The 15766-nt window shown below is 42.3% G+C and overlaps 1 protein-coding gene across 1 annotated transcript; it reads left to right on the top strand.

The window, feature by feature from the left end:
• Positions 1–32: 32 nt before the first annotated feature.
• On the top strand, positions 33–15690 carry LOC135347251 (integrin alpha-5-like). Its single transcript, XM_064545142.1, has 30 exons — positions 33–368; positions 2736–2923; positions 3324–3451; positions 3700–3826; positions 3895–3989; positions 4104–4272; positions 4463–4510; positions 4618–4667; positions 4953–5012; positions 5283–5335; positions 5768–5852; positions 6329–6434; positions 6632–6744; positions 7048–7162; positions 7284–7329; positions 7896–8029; positions 8565–8707; positions 9141–9296; positions 9634–9731; positions 10514–10679; positions 11116–11193; positions 11585–11763; positions 11941–11986; positions 13023–13294; positions 13502–13550; positions 13630–13752; positions 14204–14311; positions 14524–14646; positions 15062–15170; positions 15313–15690. Exons 1-30 carry the CDS (start codon positions 145–147, stop codon positions 15453–15455), a joined length of 3534 nt encoding a protein of 1177 aa, XP_064401212.1. The 5' UTR covers positions 33–144; the 3' UTR covers positions 15456–15690.
• The last annotated feature ends 76 nt before the right edge of the window (positions 15691–15766 follow it).

The raw sequence follows: 15766 nt of genomic DNA, 5'->3' as shown, positions 1-15766 counted from the left end.
TATTATTATTGAGAGGGTGTGGTCCATCATTCTTGACCACATCAAAGGCTACAACATTGCTCCAAAAATACATGGTAAGCAGCTAGCTAGCTAATACAAGAACGGTACGACTGATCGACGTGGTCGCGCTTACTACAATACACAATGAAGATGTTATCTAACCGGCTGCTTCAGTTGATATGGGCGCTAGTGTGCGTGTGTGTGGGGACTGTCAATGGAGCTGCTAACATTGATATCCTGGAGCCCATTGTGCGAGTATCACCAGCTCGAAGTGGGGACAGCCTCGACCTCTTTGGATACTCAGTGATACTGCATCAAATAGCTGAACCAATTTCAGGCAACTTCCAGTCAGCCATTGAAAACACGAGGTATGTAAGGTTATATTTAATTATACATTTAATACGCTTACGATCGACCAAGAACTATCGTCATGATTATATTTAGTTGTACAATTATAATTCTTGGCTTAGGTTAGCTAAATAGTTTATCATAGCCGGCCGGCCAGAGGGTTGTACATTTTAGCAGCCTTTTTGCCTGGTACTAATTATCATTACAGGTATGTATAGTTTTCTGTTTGTCTGTATCATAGTCTTTAATTCGTACGTACGTACATGCATATAATAATACATAAGGGTGTGTGTGTGCCCTATTTACTGGTGTATTTGCTATCAAATATCGTGTTAATTATCGTCAGAAAATTGATGTGTTATCAGTTGCACCAATTTTTACATTTTAATCTAATCGCTTTTAACGGCATTATTCATGTTTTGTGGATATGTAACTGACAAGTGGGGTAACCCACTCCAGCTAATATTGGTGGGTGGGTGGGTATATGAGCATCAGAATCATATGTTGTACTTTACCTAGTGCATTCTTGAGGTGAAGTCACTTCTAATTTTGTGTATCAACATGTCTCTGTGGTCATGGCTTTATTATAAGAGTAAATTTACTGTAATGCAGAGTCTAGTAATTACTGGACCATTGGAATGTGTGTGTGTAATGTTTATGCTCCAGGCCTGCAAATAAGACTACTTTTATTACAAGTACTGTTCTCAATATGGTTTTTACTAGACCCGTACATGTAAGTCACCCACAAGGTTGTGTACATGTCTACGGTGTTAGAAATTACTCACTGCCATCGGTCATTGACCATTGACCGGACGTTTAATTAGAATGACACATGCTTTCGGTCAGTCTGACCAGGCACAAACGACATTTGCCCATACAGTCAATAAACATTATCTCTAACACTGGTCATCTCTGTTTGATATTGAATCTCATGAACTACTTATCACACAGGTGTAGCTGAGTGCCCGTTGCCTAGTAACTATTGTTGGAAATAATAATATAACATACATTTTCCTTATCAACCTAACAGGTGTGTTTACATGGGTGCAAATTGATTTTCAGTTTGTTAGAGTTGAGTACTAGTACATTTATTTAGCTGGTTACGAGAATTCCAACATGTTGATATAGCTAGCTACATGTACTCTTCTAAACTGACCCCACTAACAGGCTCAGTATTGGTTTAACTAAATACGTGGGGGAGGAGAGTTATTCTTGAACCTGGGACCAAACTAGTGTGTTTAGAGGCTTTGTATATCGGCAACCATTTCTGGACACTCCACGGATGTAGACAGAGATTATTGAAAGATTGGGGGCCTATTTAAAAGTCTACTGTTTGTAACGTATAATTATTATTATGATGTTGTACATACGCCCACGTACATGTAGGTTATGCCGCTTCTGTGTGTCCTGAGGTGTGTTGTTACTGATTTGTGGTTAATGGCATTCCATTGGGGTCTGGTATGTCTTCTTAGTGCATGGCTAGTGGTGCCTTGTGTACATAGAGCCCTGAGGTGTGGCAGGCTTGTGAGATAATATTGACTTAATTGTGACTATAAGATCTAAAGAGTGTTATCTTTGCAATCTCTGTTAATCTTGTAAATAAATACTATGTTCATGTACGTACTGTATATGTCCGTTTACATTTCCATCTTAAAATTAATTAAGGGCCAATTAAGTCAAATAGAAGGGGCTAGTTGGGGCTAGTTGAATATATTTTGGTATAAATATTTGCTTAAAGAGATCAGTGCTTCCTTCCTGTGTGTAGTACATGTGATGATGTTCTTACACATTTTTGTGTAAATACATTAATTATCTTAACTTTATGAGGTCAGCTAGTGCACTTCCTTTGCTGGTGGAGTGGTTCCTGACACTGTGTACCTCACTTCCATGTTGAATGTCTCTTTTAATTACCACCAACTAGCACCCCTTGACCAAGAAGGGGTGTAAACCGTCTTATCAATTAAAAGGGGCAAGAGTAGCTGAGAAATGGCTAATAACAAGTCTATGTTATAAAACCTCTGACCAGGTCACTGTACTTCTACTAATAAGGCGCCGCTTTTTACGTTTTTGAGGCTAGTGTATGCAAAACAAGAAATAGCCAATGAATTTATATAGTGCTTATGGGAGGAGTCTCCAGGTGGCCCCTTATTAGAAAGGGGTGTGTATGTCTTTTAGAAGAAGTACGGTTGTGCTCCTACTTTCCCCCAAACGTCATGTTAGAAATCTTTTATTGTTACATTATCCTCTTCCCCTATTTCTAGAGATCTCTTCTCTTGTGCTTCTATGCTTTGATAGTAACTTTTTAACGTTTTGTGGTGTTTTTAGCTTTTTCTCTCTTTTAGGAATAGAAAAAAAACTTTAACTATTGTGTCCCTCCCCGGCCACAGAATAATTGTGGGTGCCCCCAACGGTACGTTTCCTGGGGGACTTCCTGGTCTGGTGGACGCCGGCTCTGATCCGGTCAACAACACGGGCCTCGTGTATCAGTGTCCAATAGACAACGGGACATGCGGTGCAGTTGGGAGGGACGGGAGCACTAGTAATCCCATCAACAGGCGACTGTTTGACGATCAGCGTAAGTCTATATATAGAACACATAGTTAGGGAGAGGTAAGCACGAAGATATCCACATGTACGTACATAGCAGCGATATCTAGGCTCTAGATAATTTTATGCAGTAAATAAATAATCTTATAATCATATTTAATTGTGAGCCATGCCCCGTATTATTATAGTTGTCTGTTTTCAACATTCTGATGTACATACCAGGGTTTCATCTAGGATTAAAAGTTGGAGGGGGGAGGGTTTACGCACGTCGCAAAATGTTTGGCCACTCCCACATTTGTTGACCACACCCCCTATTACATGCTAGTGCATCACAGTAGATCTAGTTACATATTGCGCACCATAGACAGTACTAATGTGATGATGTCATTATTCTACAAAAATTGCACGTACAACCCCTCACTCCACAGCCGATGGTGCAAACCTGACTGACTATATTAATGATCAAGTTGATCCAACAAACGGTTTTGCTGAAAGTGAGCAAAAAACTGGTCAGTTGATTGGACAAGTACTGAAAAGCTCTGGAAACTACTTTCTGGTGAGAATCTATGTACATGTGTCTGTTATTGTGTGGGTCCACATAAAGCATGTCCCACACCCACACCCACGCACGCACACACCACACACGCCCCACACCCACACACGCACACACACACACACACACACGCCCCACACACGCGCACACACCACACACGCCCCACACCCACCGCACGCACACACACACACACACCACACCCCCCCCCCCCACACACACACACACACACACGCACACACACACACACACAGGCATGTGCCCCACTCTGGACCCCCATCAGTGGAGGACCGCCTAACAACTTTGACAATCGGAAACCCACAGGTCGTTGTTTTCTGTCTGGCAAAGACTTGTCAGAATTTACAGAAGTCAGAACTTGTCGTAAGTCAGAGTACTACCATATATAGTGGAAAACTTAATGACCACACCCACTTACTCCCCCCCCCCAGTTGGTGAGATTGATCAGCCGTCGTATGGATTGCAAGGAGAGAATAGATGTCAGCTGGGATTTGGGGCCACCTTCTTTGAGAACGCGGCACAAGATGTTAGTTTGAACAGTAACAGTTCATTGTATGTACACACACACACACACACACACGTACACCCACACACGTACGCCCACACATACACACACACCAACGTACACACACACACACAGACGAGCGTCCTTTTGAGTGGGCCTGGGACAGAAACTGGCATCGGTAGACTTTACCTCTACAATGACGTCAGTGACCCCGCCCCCTTTACAGTGGGTCAAGGTGCCGACCTCGACTCCAGAGGGTCTTCAGGAATCAACTTTCCAACTGTCAACCATTCATCCTACGAGGGTGAGGAGATATTGTAATGAGTCATAATTAGTGTGAAGTGTACAGGTACAAATTATGCATGTCTGTCGTGTGTGAGCTGCCTGTGTACAGAACCTGAACCGTCATATTCTTACTAGACAAGTATTTTCATGACCGTGTGTGTGTTTGACTTTCATTCTTCCCAACTTACACACGTGTACATGCCTTGCAGGTTGGTCACTGGCCACTGGTAATATCTTCGGATCATCCGAACCTATTTGTAAGTTTTGTCCGTCGTAAAATTGAGTCACGTACCGTAATAATCAAATAATCACGTTATATACTCGAAGGAGATTGTATTCTTATTTATTGTTTATTATTCTTCAGCATTTGTCAGCGGTATGCCTAGATTTGACAGCATTGGAGTTCGCGGAAAGGTGAGTTACTGATAGCTAAAGATAATGACGTACATATTAGCATAGTATTGTCTACATGCATTTACTTACCAGGGTGTCATATAGGATTTTGAAGTAGAGGGGGGAAATGAGAAAAGTAACCAGAAAATGTTCCCAGCTATGGACACTCAGTCATAATTGAAGGGGGGGGGTATCCCCCTTCCCCCCCTGTATAACACCCTGCTTACGTATCAATAATTATTTGCAAACTAATATCTTCTTCATCATTAATTTTTATTGTCAATTGATGCATTAATTGCCTCACAGGTGAACGTGAGGTCACCCAACTTTACCTTATTTCCAGACCCAAACTTGGAGGGGGAGCAGGTGATTTATTAGCTTACTTACTTCTATGTAATTATTAGCTCCACTCGGGATACTAAATCAGTGCCTGAGGGATTCTAAATCCCATAGACACTTTCAAAACAGTGTCTTATTAGATACTAGTGCGCATGCAACCTGCCCTCGAGGCTTGTACAATTACAATACAACTTGATACACGGTATAATACAGTTAATGAAACCTCTTCAATGGCCGTCGTGTTTCACAGTTTCCATGGTAACCTATCATCGTACATACATGTACACACACGCTCAGATTGGAGATTATTTCGGCCATGCTGTGGAGACTGCTGATCTGAATAATGACGGGTAATTATTATCCATCATTTTTTCCCTATGTATAATTATTATCAAGACCACATCAGTTGGTACGTACATGTAGCTATCTTTGAGAACCCGTAACTTGTGTTCACATTGTCCGATTTTGAAGCTAATTGATGCATTCAACAGCTCTCAGAATTACCTTTTCAATGGTGTGCTTAGATACAAGTTCTGTGTACATACATGTACATGTACGTATCCTCTCCATCTGTAGATTTGACGAGGTGATAGAACTATAGTACTAGACTTGTAGGAACAAAGCTACAGCACTAGTACCATGCAGCACTAGAATAATTATGTATTGTCCGGCTATAATTATTGTTAGAGCACATGGTAAATTGACCAGTCACGTGCACTACATGGTCGGAAACGGCTGACTACCAACCGTTATATTATATGAACTGCTCTCCATGTGTATAGATTTGACGAGGTGATAGCAGGATCTCCATTCTTCAGTCCGGGGATGCCTGATGTCGGACGTGTCTATGTCTACGAGAACAACAACGTATGTTAGCAGTATATAGCGGAAATTTTTCGGGATTCAATGTCAGGAAACCACACCCACCAATAGTAAAATACCGGTGCATGGGAGTTTTGCAGTATACCCATGCTTGTATTTGTAGGGCTATGATGACAGAGAGAGAGCATGTAGATTGCATGCAGATTTTGTGTGTTGAAAAGTTATTTGTTTTTGTGTTATAGAAGTTACGCCCCAATCCTTATTTAAACACCTTTAATTTCATATATAAACCTTCTGTTGAGTCTATATATACACACGAGTCAAAATAAGTGAAATGATTATTGCTAAACACGGGCAAACCCACTGCCAATCCTATATGTAGTAGGTTTTACTAATGGTCGTTTAGTTGTACATGTATTATATATGAGTTAGGCTTAATTTAAATAACATGTTGACAAGATTTCAGTAAAGATATGCCATATTCTTGCAACGTACCATGTACTCTATTATTTCACTCTCAGGGTGTTATTAACGAGACGGCTATTATGTTGACTGGGTTTGGACCAATGGGACGCTTCGGTCACAGCATCATCAATCTGGGTGACGTCAACGAAGACAACCTAGCAGGTGAAAATTATTTTGAAATCAACTGTTATTCTAATTAAGCGCCCGATAATATTTCTACGGCTTTGTCTTTCCTGTGAGGTTTCAAGCCAGGGCTATCAATTTAAGGTTTGCATTTCAAGAGGTTGTATTGAAGGGAAGGTTGTATATTCAAGGGATTGTTTATGTCGTGTTAATTGTGACTATGTACCTGTGTACAGATATTGCTGTGGGTGCTCCCTATCAAGACATGCCCTCTGACAATAATGCTCAAGGTGCTGTCTACATCTATTATGGCAACAAAGACACTGTTATCAGCAGGACACCTGATCAGGTTGGTGCTACATGTAGCTGGGAGACCTCTATATTAGGCCCTCATAAATTATGCTTTTTCACTCATTATTCTTTCTTTAATTCCTAAAACTATTATTCGATCTAATAAAAAATCCACATAAAAATTCTGATAATTTAAGACACGCCTTTAATTTTGCACGTTATAGCTAGCAATTTTCGTGGACTTAATTTTCGTGTAGGATTGCTAACCCACAAAAACAGCGAAAATTAAGCCCCTCGAAAATGTCACGCTATACGATTATTATGTCTGTCACATATTTCGTCCCCATACACCTCCTCACAGATCATATCCTCCAGTGCTGTGTTGGACTTCATACGCTCTCCCACCGTCACCTCCCTCAGGAGCTTTGGCTTCTCCCTGGGGAGTGGTGTGGACGTCGACGCCAACGGTTACACAGGTGGGTGTGGCTAATGTACGTGTACGTGTAACCAAACGGATATTAATATTCATCGCTCGCGAGGTTCTACAGTAATTATACATGCACGTACTTGATGTGCACATATTATCTCTTCTCCTAGATCTGGTGGTTGGGGCCTACGATTCTCAATTAGCCGTGGTATTCAGGTGAGCCAATTATTTAATGTACTTGCCGTATATCGAGTTTTAAATCCGACGTTCCTTTGATTGCGAATTGCGAGTTTTCGCACAAATCGCAATCAAAGTAAGTGAGCATGCGTATTCAATTCGCGATTGTTAAAACCCGTACAGTAGCGTCATTCGCAATCGCATTCAAAACCCTGGCCTCTATACGGTATTATACTGCTTGGGGCAGATGCTGTTGCTTGAATATTACTCTCTTAGCTACTGTACATACACACATGTTTTTTAGCATACAGTTGCTACTCTGTGTATTACTGTAATCACCCCCACACAACACACACACACACACACACACACACACACACCTCACCCCCCCCACACATACACACACACACACACACACACACACACACACACACACACACACATACACACACCTCACTCTCACCCCCCCCCCCCCCACACACACACACACACACACACACACACACACACACACACACACACACACACACACACACCTCACCCCCCCCACACATACACACACCTCACCCTCACCCCCCCCCCCACACAAACACACACACACACAGAACCTTGTCTATAGCTATGATCAACTTCACTCTGAGCACGGACAACAGTACAGTGCAGCTTGTGTCAAATCCCAGCATCAACATCACCCTCTGTGCCGTGTATAGTGGGAGGGGCCTCGACAACCGCCCACTCAGTAAGTATAGCTATTAATGACAGCTAGAGTATCGAACGTAGGCATACTGTACATCAGATGTATGCGGAGAATCAACGTGACTTCCTGTATCTGTCATGGGCTTGGAATTTGCACTCTGACCAATTCATAAATTATAGCTCTTTTATGTACACAGTAAACTAGGCCTAAGAAGCGGTTGTTTTTATTTGTATATTGGAGAGTGCTTCAATAGCATGACCTGTTGTACAACCCTTTACATGCATGTGTGCACATTATACCGTTAACAGGAAAATTTGGCAAGTATTATATTTGACGGATGAGACATTTGAACGTAATTGGCGGTTTTTAATTTGGCGTCTCAGGCGGTTGCTACTACAGCAATGACATTGTGTCCACTGGAACACTCTAATTTGACAGTTTTTTAATTCGGTAAAATCCGCCAAATCACCAAATTAAAACACCCACCATAATTAATTTTACAATTCATATACCAACCATCACCGATCAGCGTGGAGTTATTATTCTAGTTCACCCGCCCACCCGCCCACACACACAGACGTGTCGTATCGTCTGACAGAAGAGCGGCAGATTGTACGCAGTGTTCCCGTTAGCAGAACCACACCTTTCCAATACACTGGGGTGCTCAGCTTCTCCAATGTCGATGAACAAGCCTGTGACAAGACCGTCGTACAGTTTGTGGTAAGTTCAGTATATAAATGGCTCCGTACTTGCATCTTAGTTTAGATATTGATTGCTTTTTAGTGAAAGTGTTGTCTCCCAAACAATTGTGAACTATAATTATACAGTCAGTACAGTGTAGCGGGTATATCTCAAGGTTCGTGGTTTTCGCTGATCAAGTATATCTACCGCCGCGAACATTTATACCCACAAATTTAATCGCATGCATGCATGCTGCAGAAAGGCTGCTATTTCGCGAAAACCTTTCTAACGGCCATTCTGCGAAAGTTTATACCCTCGAAATATACCCGCTATACGGTGCATATGTATTAATTGACAATTTCTTGCTCCTGAAATCGCGAAAAGTGTAACATCTCCATGCATGATCTCATATTGCAAGCTAGATTAAATCATTAACAACTTGTCAGTTTTCATGTGCTGTTTTTTATTGCAGCCAATTAAAGATGCCGTGAATGGACTGAGATTACAAGACCCGGTTGTGATGCGTCTGACCTTTGAAGCCATCAACAGAAAATTTTCGGAAAATGGAGAGTTAATTGACTTTAGGGACTTTCCCCTCATCAGGTCGACTGGGGAACCTACAGTGTTGGTGAGTCATGTGACTATCATGGTGTGATACCGTATAGCGGGTAATTTCCGGGGGACAAAAAATATTCATGGTTTTTGTGGTTGAAGGTCTGACCACGAATATTTTACCCACGAATGAAGCGACCTTGCCTACCTTTACCTGCAGTGCAAGCAGCAACCACGAAAATATTATCCACGAAGTGACTAAATTAATATTGCTCAACCACGAATATTTTGCCCCCCGAAAATTACTGGCTATACGGTATATAGATTGTTGCCATCGTGATACGATATTTATTTTGATTGTGTGACTGTGTTTTTTAATCGTCCCTCTCTGTCTCTCCCTGCATGACTAATAGATCACCCCAGAGCTCAACTGTACGAGCAAAGATATTAATGGTCAGGAGGTGTGTCGTCCCGATCTGTCCATCACTATGAGGGGAAATACTCAATATCAGTAAGTATATACTGTCGGAACAAATTTAAGCAACTGACAAGTTTCAGGCTCTCGAAATTTAGCCCCATTATTTACCATTATTTACACATACCAATAGCGGGTTATTTTCGTATGGTGGAAATGTTTGTGTATGTTTCGTATTGTAGAGCATTATACGAAAATTAAAACTACGAAATTATTCTACCGCAATACCTGTTAATCTGGTTAATAAGAGCACACCAACTAATAGGCGCATACTGGTTAGCAGACCAAGAGCCTGGATAGAAGGCGCATAGTTTTCTGCACAGTTCTCTGCCTAACAACTGGTCTCCACACTTCTTTAAAGATGTTAAGTCTCTTTCACTACCGGTAGTTGGGTTACTGCTGTCAGATATGACTATAGACTGCTTGCAGACAAACGATCGAGCTAGCTAATGGAGATTTGCTTCATTGAAACGTCATGGGCGTGGTTAATCTCTATAAGTGCATCTGGATAATAGGCGCATAGAGGCCTGCTCTTTTCCCTATAGGCGCATGCGCTTACTAACCAGACTATACGATAGGTTCAACGTCACTATCCTGAGCTGTACGAATATTTAAAATACAATTTCATACAAAAATTTGCACCAACGAAAATTACCCGCTATGATTATGGTGCATTAAACTGTACAAGTCATTTTAATTAGTATGTTAATATAGAGTATCGGTATTTTCAGATTATCTTTATGCGTACATGTACTATTTAAAACCAAATCCCCATCACTATCCTTGGCTATTCTAAGTTGAAACTCCTTCCCCCACAGCTCTTCAACTGGGCGTACAAACTCGAGTATTGTAGCCGGCGCTGTTACTAATGTTGAGTTCCCGTTGAGAGTAGACAACGTGGCTAACGATGGATCCATCAATGCTTTCCTCATGTTCACACTGCCAGATGGTATTCCTTTTACGTTCGGGAATTCTAGCGGAATAGTGAGTGTGTGTGTGTTGTGTGCAGTGAGTGGGTGTGTGCGTGTGTGTAGTGATATCTTTTTTCTTTGGGCAAACCAACAGTGGCTGTATTATAGAGGGTGGCCTGCTAACACAGGTCCAAACACATGCTTATGGAAACCCGGGGCCCATTAACCTGGCTGTATTATAGAGGGTGGTCTGCTAACACAGGTCCAAACACATGCTTATGGAAACCCGGGGCCCATTAACCTGGCTGTATTATAGAGGGTGACTGCTAACACAGGTCCAAACACATGCTATGGAGACTCTGGGGCCTAGCTGTTACCATGCTGAGTGGTATATTGTCTCTGAAATATCTTGGTAATGCTTGGAAGTGCATGAAAAGCTGCATATGTACATCAGTAACATCATGTACGTAACAACCACCAATTAATTTTTTGTTTTTTTTTCCGTACAGTCTTGCAACCAAATTTCCGACACTAGACAGTTTCGATGTCCTCTACCCACTTACATCCCGGGAAACACTGGACTGGACGTATGTACCTTTGTTTGTATATAATTATACCGACTAGTGTCTAAGGTGGTTGATATATCCCCACCCACTCACTTATGTACTTTCGCTAATTCTGAGTTGGGCTGGCAATGGAAGTTCTTTTGTAAATATTGAACATCTTTCAAAGTATGTTTTATACATGTAGAGGTATGCTTTTTTGTTGAGGGGTTGTTTTGTACACAAACTGTTCGATTGGGCTAAGTGTAGTTAACTTGTCCTCGATCATGAAGGATCGACTATTAAGGAGAAATCAGATGCCAGAATATTGAAGCTGCATGCACACACTGCTAACAGCCTACTATACTGAGTTTGTAATAATATTATTGTACGTGTACATTAGTTATTCATTGATTTTAAACACACTTAATTACAGATCACGCTGGTATGGAATGTGGATTCTACTAGAGTGGTGGGAACGGAATCGAACCTAACAGCCGTATTCACCGTGGGCATACCACTGGGCTCTTCAAACAGCGACACGGTCCCTAGTAACAATATATATATGGAGGCCCTCCCAGTCACAGCTATAACAAGCCCTAGAGTGGTTATACCGTGAGTAGTGGAACCAACGTTTGGACCATTTTAATTTACCGTATTACTTTGTTATCAAAGAAGTACGGAACAACTACAATCGTGCTATACGCTATCGTAACACGGAGGGGACTGTATGACTTTTTTTACACCCTTGTAACCTTTATAACATGCATGATATAATTATATTTCCTGCAGAGAGATTAGAGTGGTGAACCCACTTCTATACGACTCAACACTGCCGGTGAGTTGTGTGCTGTATTCTGATTGGTCGGGTACTGTTAGCTACATGTACATGTATTTATACGTAGTACATATATTGGTTATTAGTTCTCATTTCTGTCTCTCTAAGTAGAGGGCAGACTAACCGAGTGGCTGTAATACGCAAATGTAGTTAATTGTAGAGGGTGACCTGCTAACACAGGTCCAAACACATCCCATGGAGACCCTGGGGCCCATTAACCTGGCTGTATTATAGAGGGTGGCCTGCTAACACAGGTCCAAACACATGCTTATGGAAACCCGGGGCCCATTAACCTGGCTGTATTATAGAGGGTGGTCTGCTAACACAGGTCCTAACACATCCCATGGAGACCCTGGGGCCCATTAACCTGGCTGTATTATAGAGGGTGGTCTGCTAACACAGGTCCAAACACATCCCATGGAGACCCTGGGGCCCATTAACCTGGCTGTATTATAGAGGGTGGTCTGCTAACACAGGTCCAAACACATCCCATGGAGACCCTGGGGCCCATTAACCTGGCTGTATTATAGAGGGTGGCCTGCTAACACAGGTCCAAACACATCCCATGGAGACCCCGGGGCCCATTAACCTGGCTGTATTATAGAGGGTGGCCTGCTAACACAGGTCCAAACACATGCTATGGAGACCCTGGGGCCCATTAACCTGGCTGTATTATAGAGGGTGGTCTGCTAACACAGGTCCAAACACATGCTTATGGAAACCCGGGGCCCATTAACCTGGCTGTATTATAGAGGGTGGCCTGCTAACACAGGTCCAAACACATGCTATGGAGACCCTGGGGCCCATTAACCTGGCTGTATTATAGAGGGTGGTCTGCTAACACAGGTCCTAACACATGCTATGGAGACCCTGGGGCCCATTAACCTGGCTGTATTATAGAGGGTGGTCTGCTAACACAGGTCCTAACACATGCTATGGAGACCCTGGGGCCCATTAACCTGGCCAAACTTACAGCATAATATAACTTACAGCATAATTATATACATTATTTGAGCTAATCGTAATATTATTGCAGGTATCTCCATTTAATACTCCAACTAATCTGGGCGAAACATTTGATATAATCGTGACTGTTACGAATGAAGGACGTTCAACCATTCCTAATGGTCGCCTGGATATTAGCGTACCTGTCAGGGCACCTCTTCGGCCTCAGGATGACAATGTGGTTAAATACTACATCTATGTCGGTAACACTTTGATGCCGCAAGGGATGGGCCTCACCTGTGATAGTGAAGGAGTTAACCCTGACAATTTAAATTTTACAAGAACGCCACCAAGACGGAAAAGGTGTGTGTGTGTGTGTGTGTGTGTGTGTGCGTGTGTGTGTGTGTGTGCGTGTGTGTGTGTGTGCGTGCGTGCGTGCGTGGGTGCGTGTGGGTGGGTGTGTGTGTGTGGGGGGGTGTGTGTGGGTGTGTGTGGGTGTGTGGATGTGTGTGTTCAGTGCAAGATAAGGCTGTAGTTATTCACACTTACGTATTATTACTCAATCTTTAGATCAATTGCCAAGCGACAGTCACCTGACAGCAGTGCAATTGTTTCTGAGGTTAGTAGCATTTTATATACTTGAATTGATTCGATTTATCTCTTCCTTCAATCCACACACATCGTGTACACTATTATAGAGCTGTGACTTTGATAGTCCCAGTATGGCCTGTCAAACTTTCCGTTGCAACATCTCCAATTTTGTTATCGATCAAGACTTCAGTGTCGCATTCGTAGGAGTGATAGACAGGAGATTCTATTCGGTAGGTATTAGATAATATTATACCGTATAGAGACTAATTTTTTTCGTTGGTGCACATTTTCGTATGAGAGCTAGCTATCCATTTAAATATTTCGTACAGCTCAGGATAGTGACGTAGATAACCTATTGTGTATAATAATAATAATTTAGCAGTTTTAATTAATGCTCTAAGTACAAAAAATACATAACCCGCTGTACGGTACAGTGGAATATACATCTCTATCTTTTGGGCAACTGTTGAAGGGTTGTTTTGTACACTGTCTGTTTGTGACCTGGCCTACACTAGCTGTAAGCCTGTTTGTGACCTGGCCTACACTAGCTGTAAGCCTGTTTGTGACCTGGCCTACACTAGCTGTAAGCCTGTTTACACGCAGCATCTAATATAGGTTGCAAATGGATGCAGTTAATATGTTCTGGTTAGTTGCTTTGGTGACTTTTTCTGTCTTCCACAGAGGGTGGCAGATGGCAGCACGTTCAACCTGAGAATGTTTGCTCGCTTCGTTTCATTGGACGAATTTGATCGGTTTGAAGATAGCCAATCGATTCTGGTGTCTGAGCGGGTAAGTAACACCCACTCACACGGCCACACACTGTGCCAGTAATAACTATTGCATGTATACATGGAGAATGTGTTTTGTTGGGGAGAGGCTACAGTTGTACTTATCCATATATGGTAGTACATGTACGTTGCCTTCATGTGTGTTGGGATAAGGATGGGACTGACACTAGGTTCCTTCACACACGCGCACCTACACACACACACACACCACAGACAATTGTCGTGTCGCCGAGACCTCCGGAGCCGCTGAACATTTATCTGGAGGTGTGGCTCCCCATCATCGGAGCTGTCTTGGCCATCGTTCTCATCATAATTCTCTTTGCTTGTTGCATCTATGTGAGTGATACAGCCTTCATCAAAATGCCCATGCTAGCTGAGAAGCTTTAATCACAGCCTCTACTTAATTACTGTATTTCTGTAGCGAACATTTTCTTTGTAAAACCTTTTCCTAATAATCGTAATAAAAATGTTGTTGTGTGCATGGACCTATTACTGAAGTGTTCTAAGATGATATTATAGTGTTTGTTATTTATATATCTACTCACACACACACACACACACATACACACAGACACACACACACACACACACACACACACACACACACACACATACACACACACACACATACACACACACACACACACACACACACGCACACACACACACACACACACACACACACACACACACACACACACGCACACACACACACACACACACACCCACACACACACACACACACACACAGTGCGGGTTCTTCCGTAAGAAGCGTCTTGAGCAGGCCAAGAAAGATGCTGAGGGAGAGTTTGAAGTTCGTCAGGTGCCACCAGAGGAACCAGCTATTATCACCGGAGAAGGTGAGTGTTGTCATAGCAACTGAGTGCAGGCAGCAAATACACAGTTATCTAATCTCACAAAATGCAAAATGCAATTATTATTATTAATGCTGTTGTCACTGTCATTACTAACTTTGGTCTCGACCTTTTCCACTTCGTGCAGACAAGAAGGGTGACCTTGGGGAGGACGCGGCACCCTCCAAAGAAGATGATATCGGAGATGCTGTTGATCTTGAAGAAAATGGCGGCTCTGGCGAGGGCCAGGACGGGGAGCCAGAGAAGGACCCAGAGGAGACATCACTGTAAAATCTCATGCTAATTGGAGGAGGGGATCAATTGTAGACTTAAATATTATGTGACTGACTTTTTAGGTTCGGCTTGTTACATACACTTGCACCCGCTTATTTTTATACGCATACATACAGTACATGCATGGGGCTATTGTTAAATGCAGTATTTTAGAATCACATTCATAATTATGCTTTAATTTTGTATTTTCATTACAAAAAACAACCCGATTATGTATAATTATTTTATTGTGCCCTCGAAAAGTGTGACAAAAATAAGTCGCCCTCAATAACATCCGCCTGATGATTAGACCACACCTATTTTCGCTA

The sequence above is a fragment of the Halichondria panicea genome, chromosome 14, assembly GCF_963675165.1.
Source record: "Halichondria panicea chromosome 14, odHalPani1.1, whole genome shotgun sequence".
NCBI lineage: Eukaryota > Metazoa > Porifera > Demospongiae > Suberitida > Halichondriidae > Halichondria > Halichondria panicea.
Note: the sequence above shows the minus strand (reverse complement) of the source record. Positions and strands in the feature narration are given on the sequence as shown.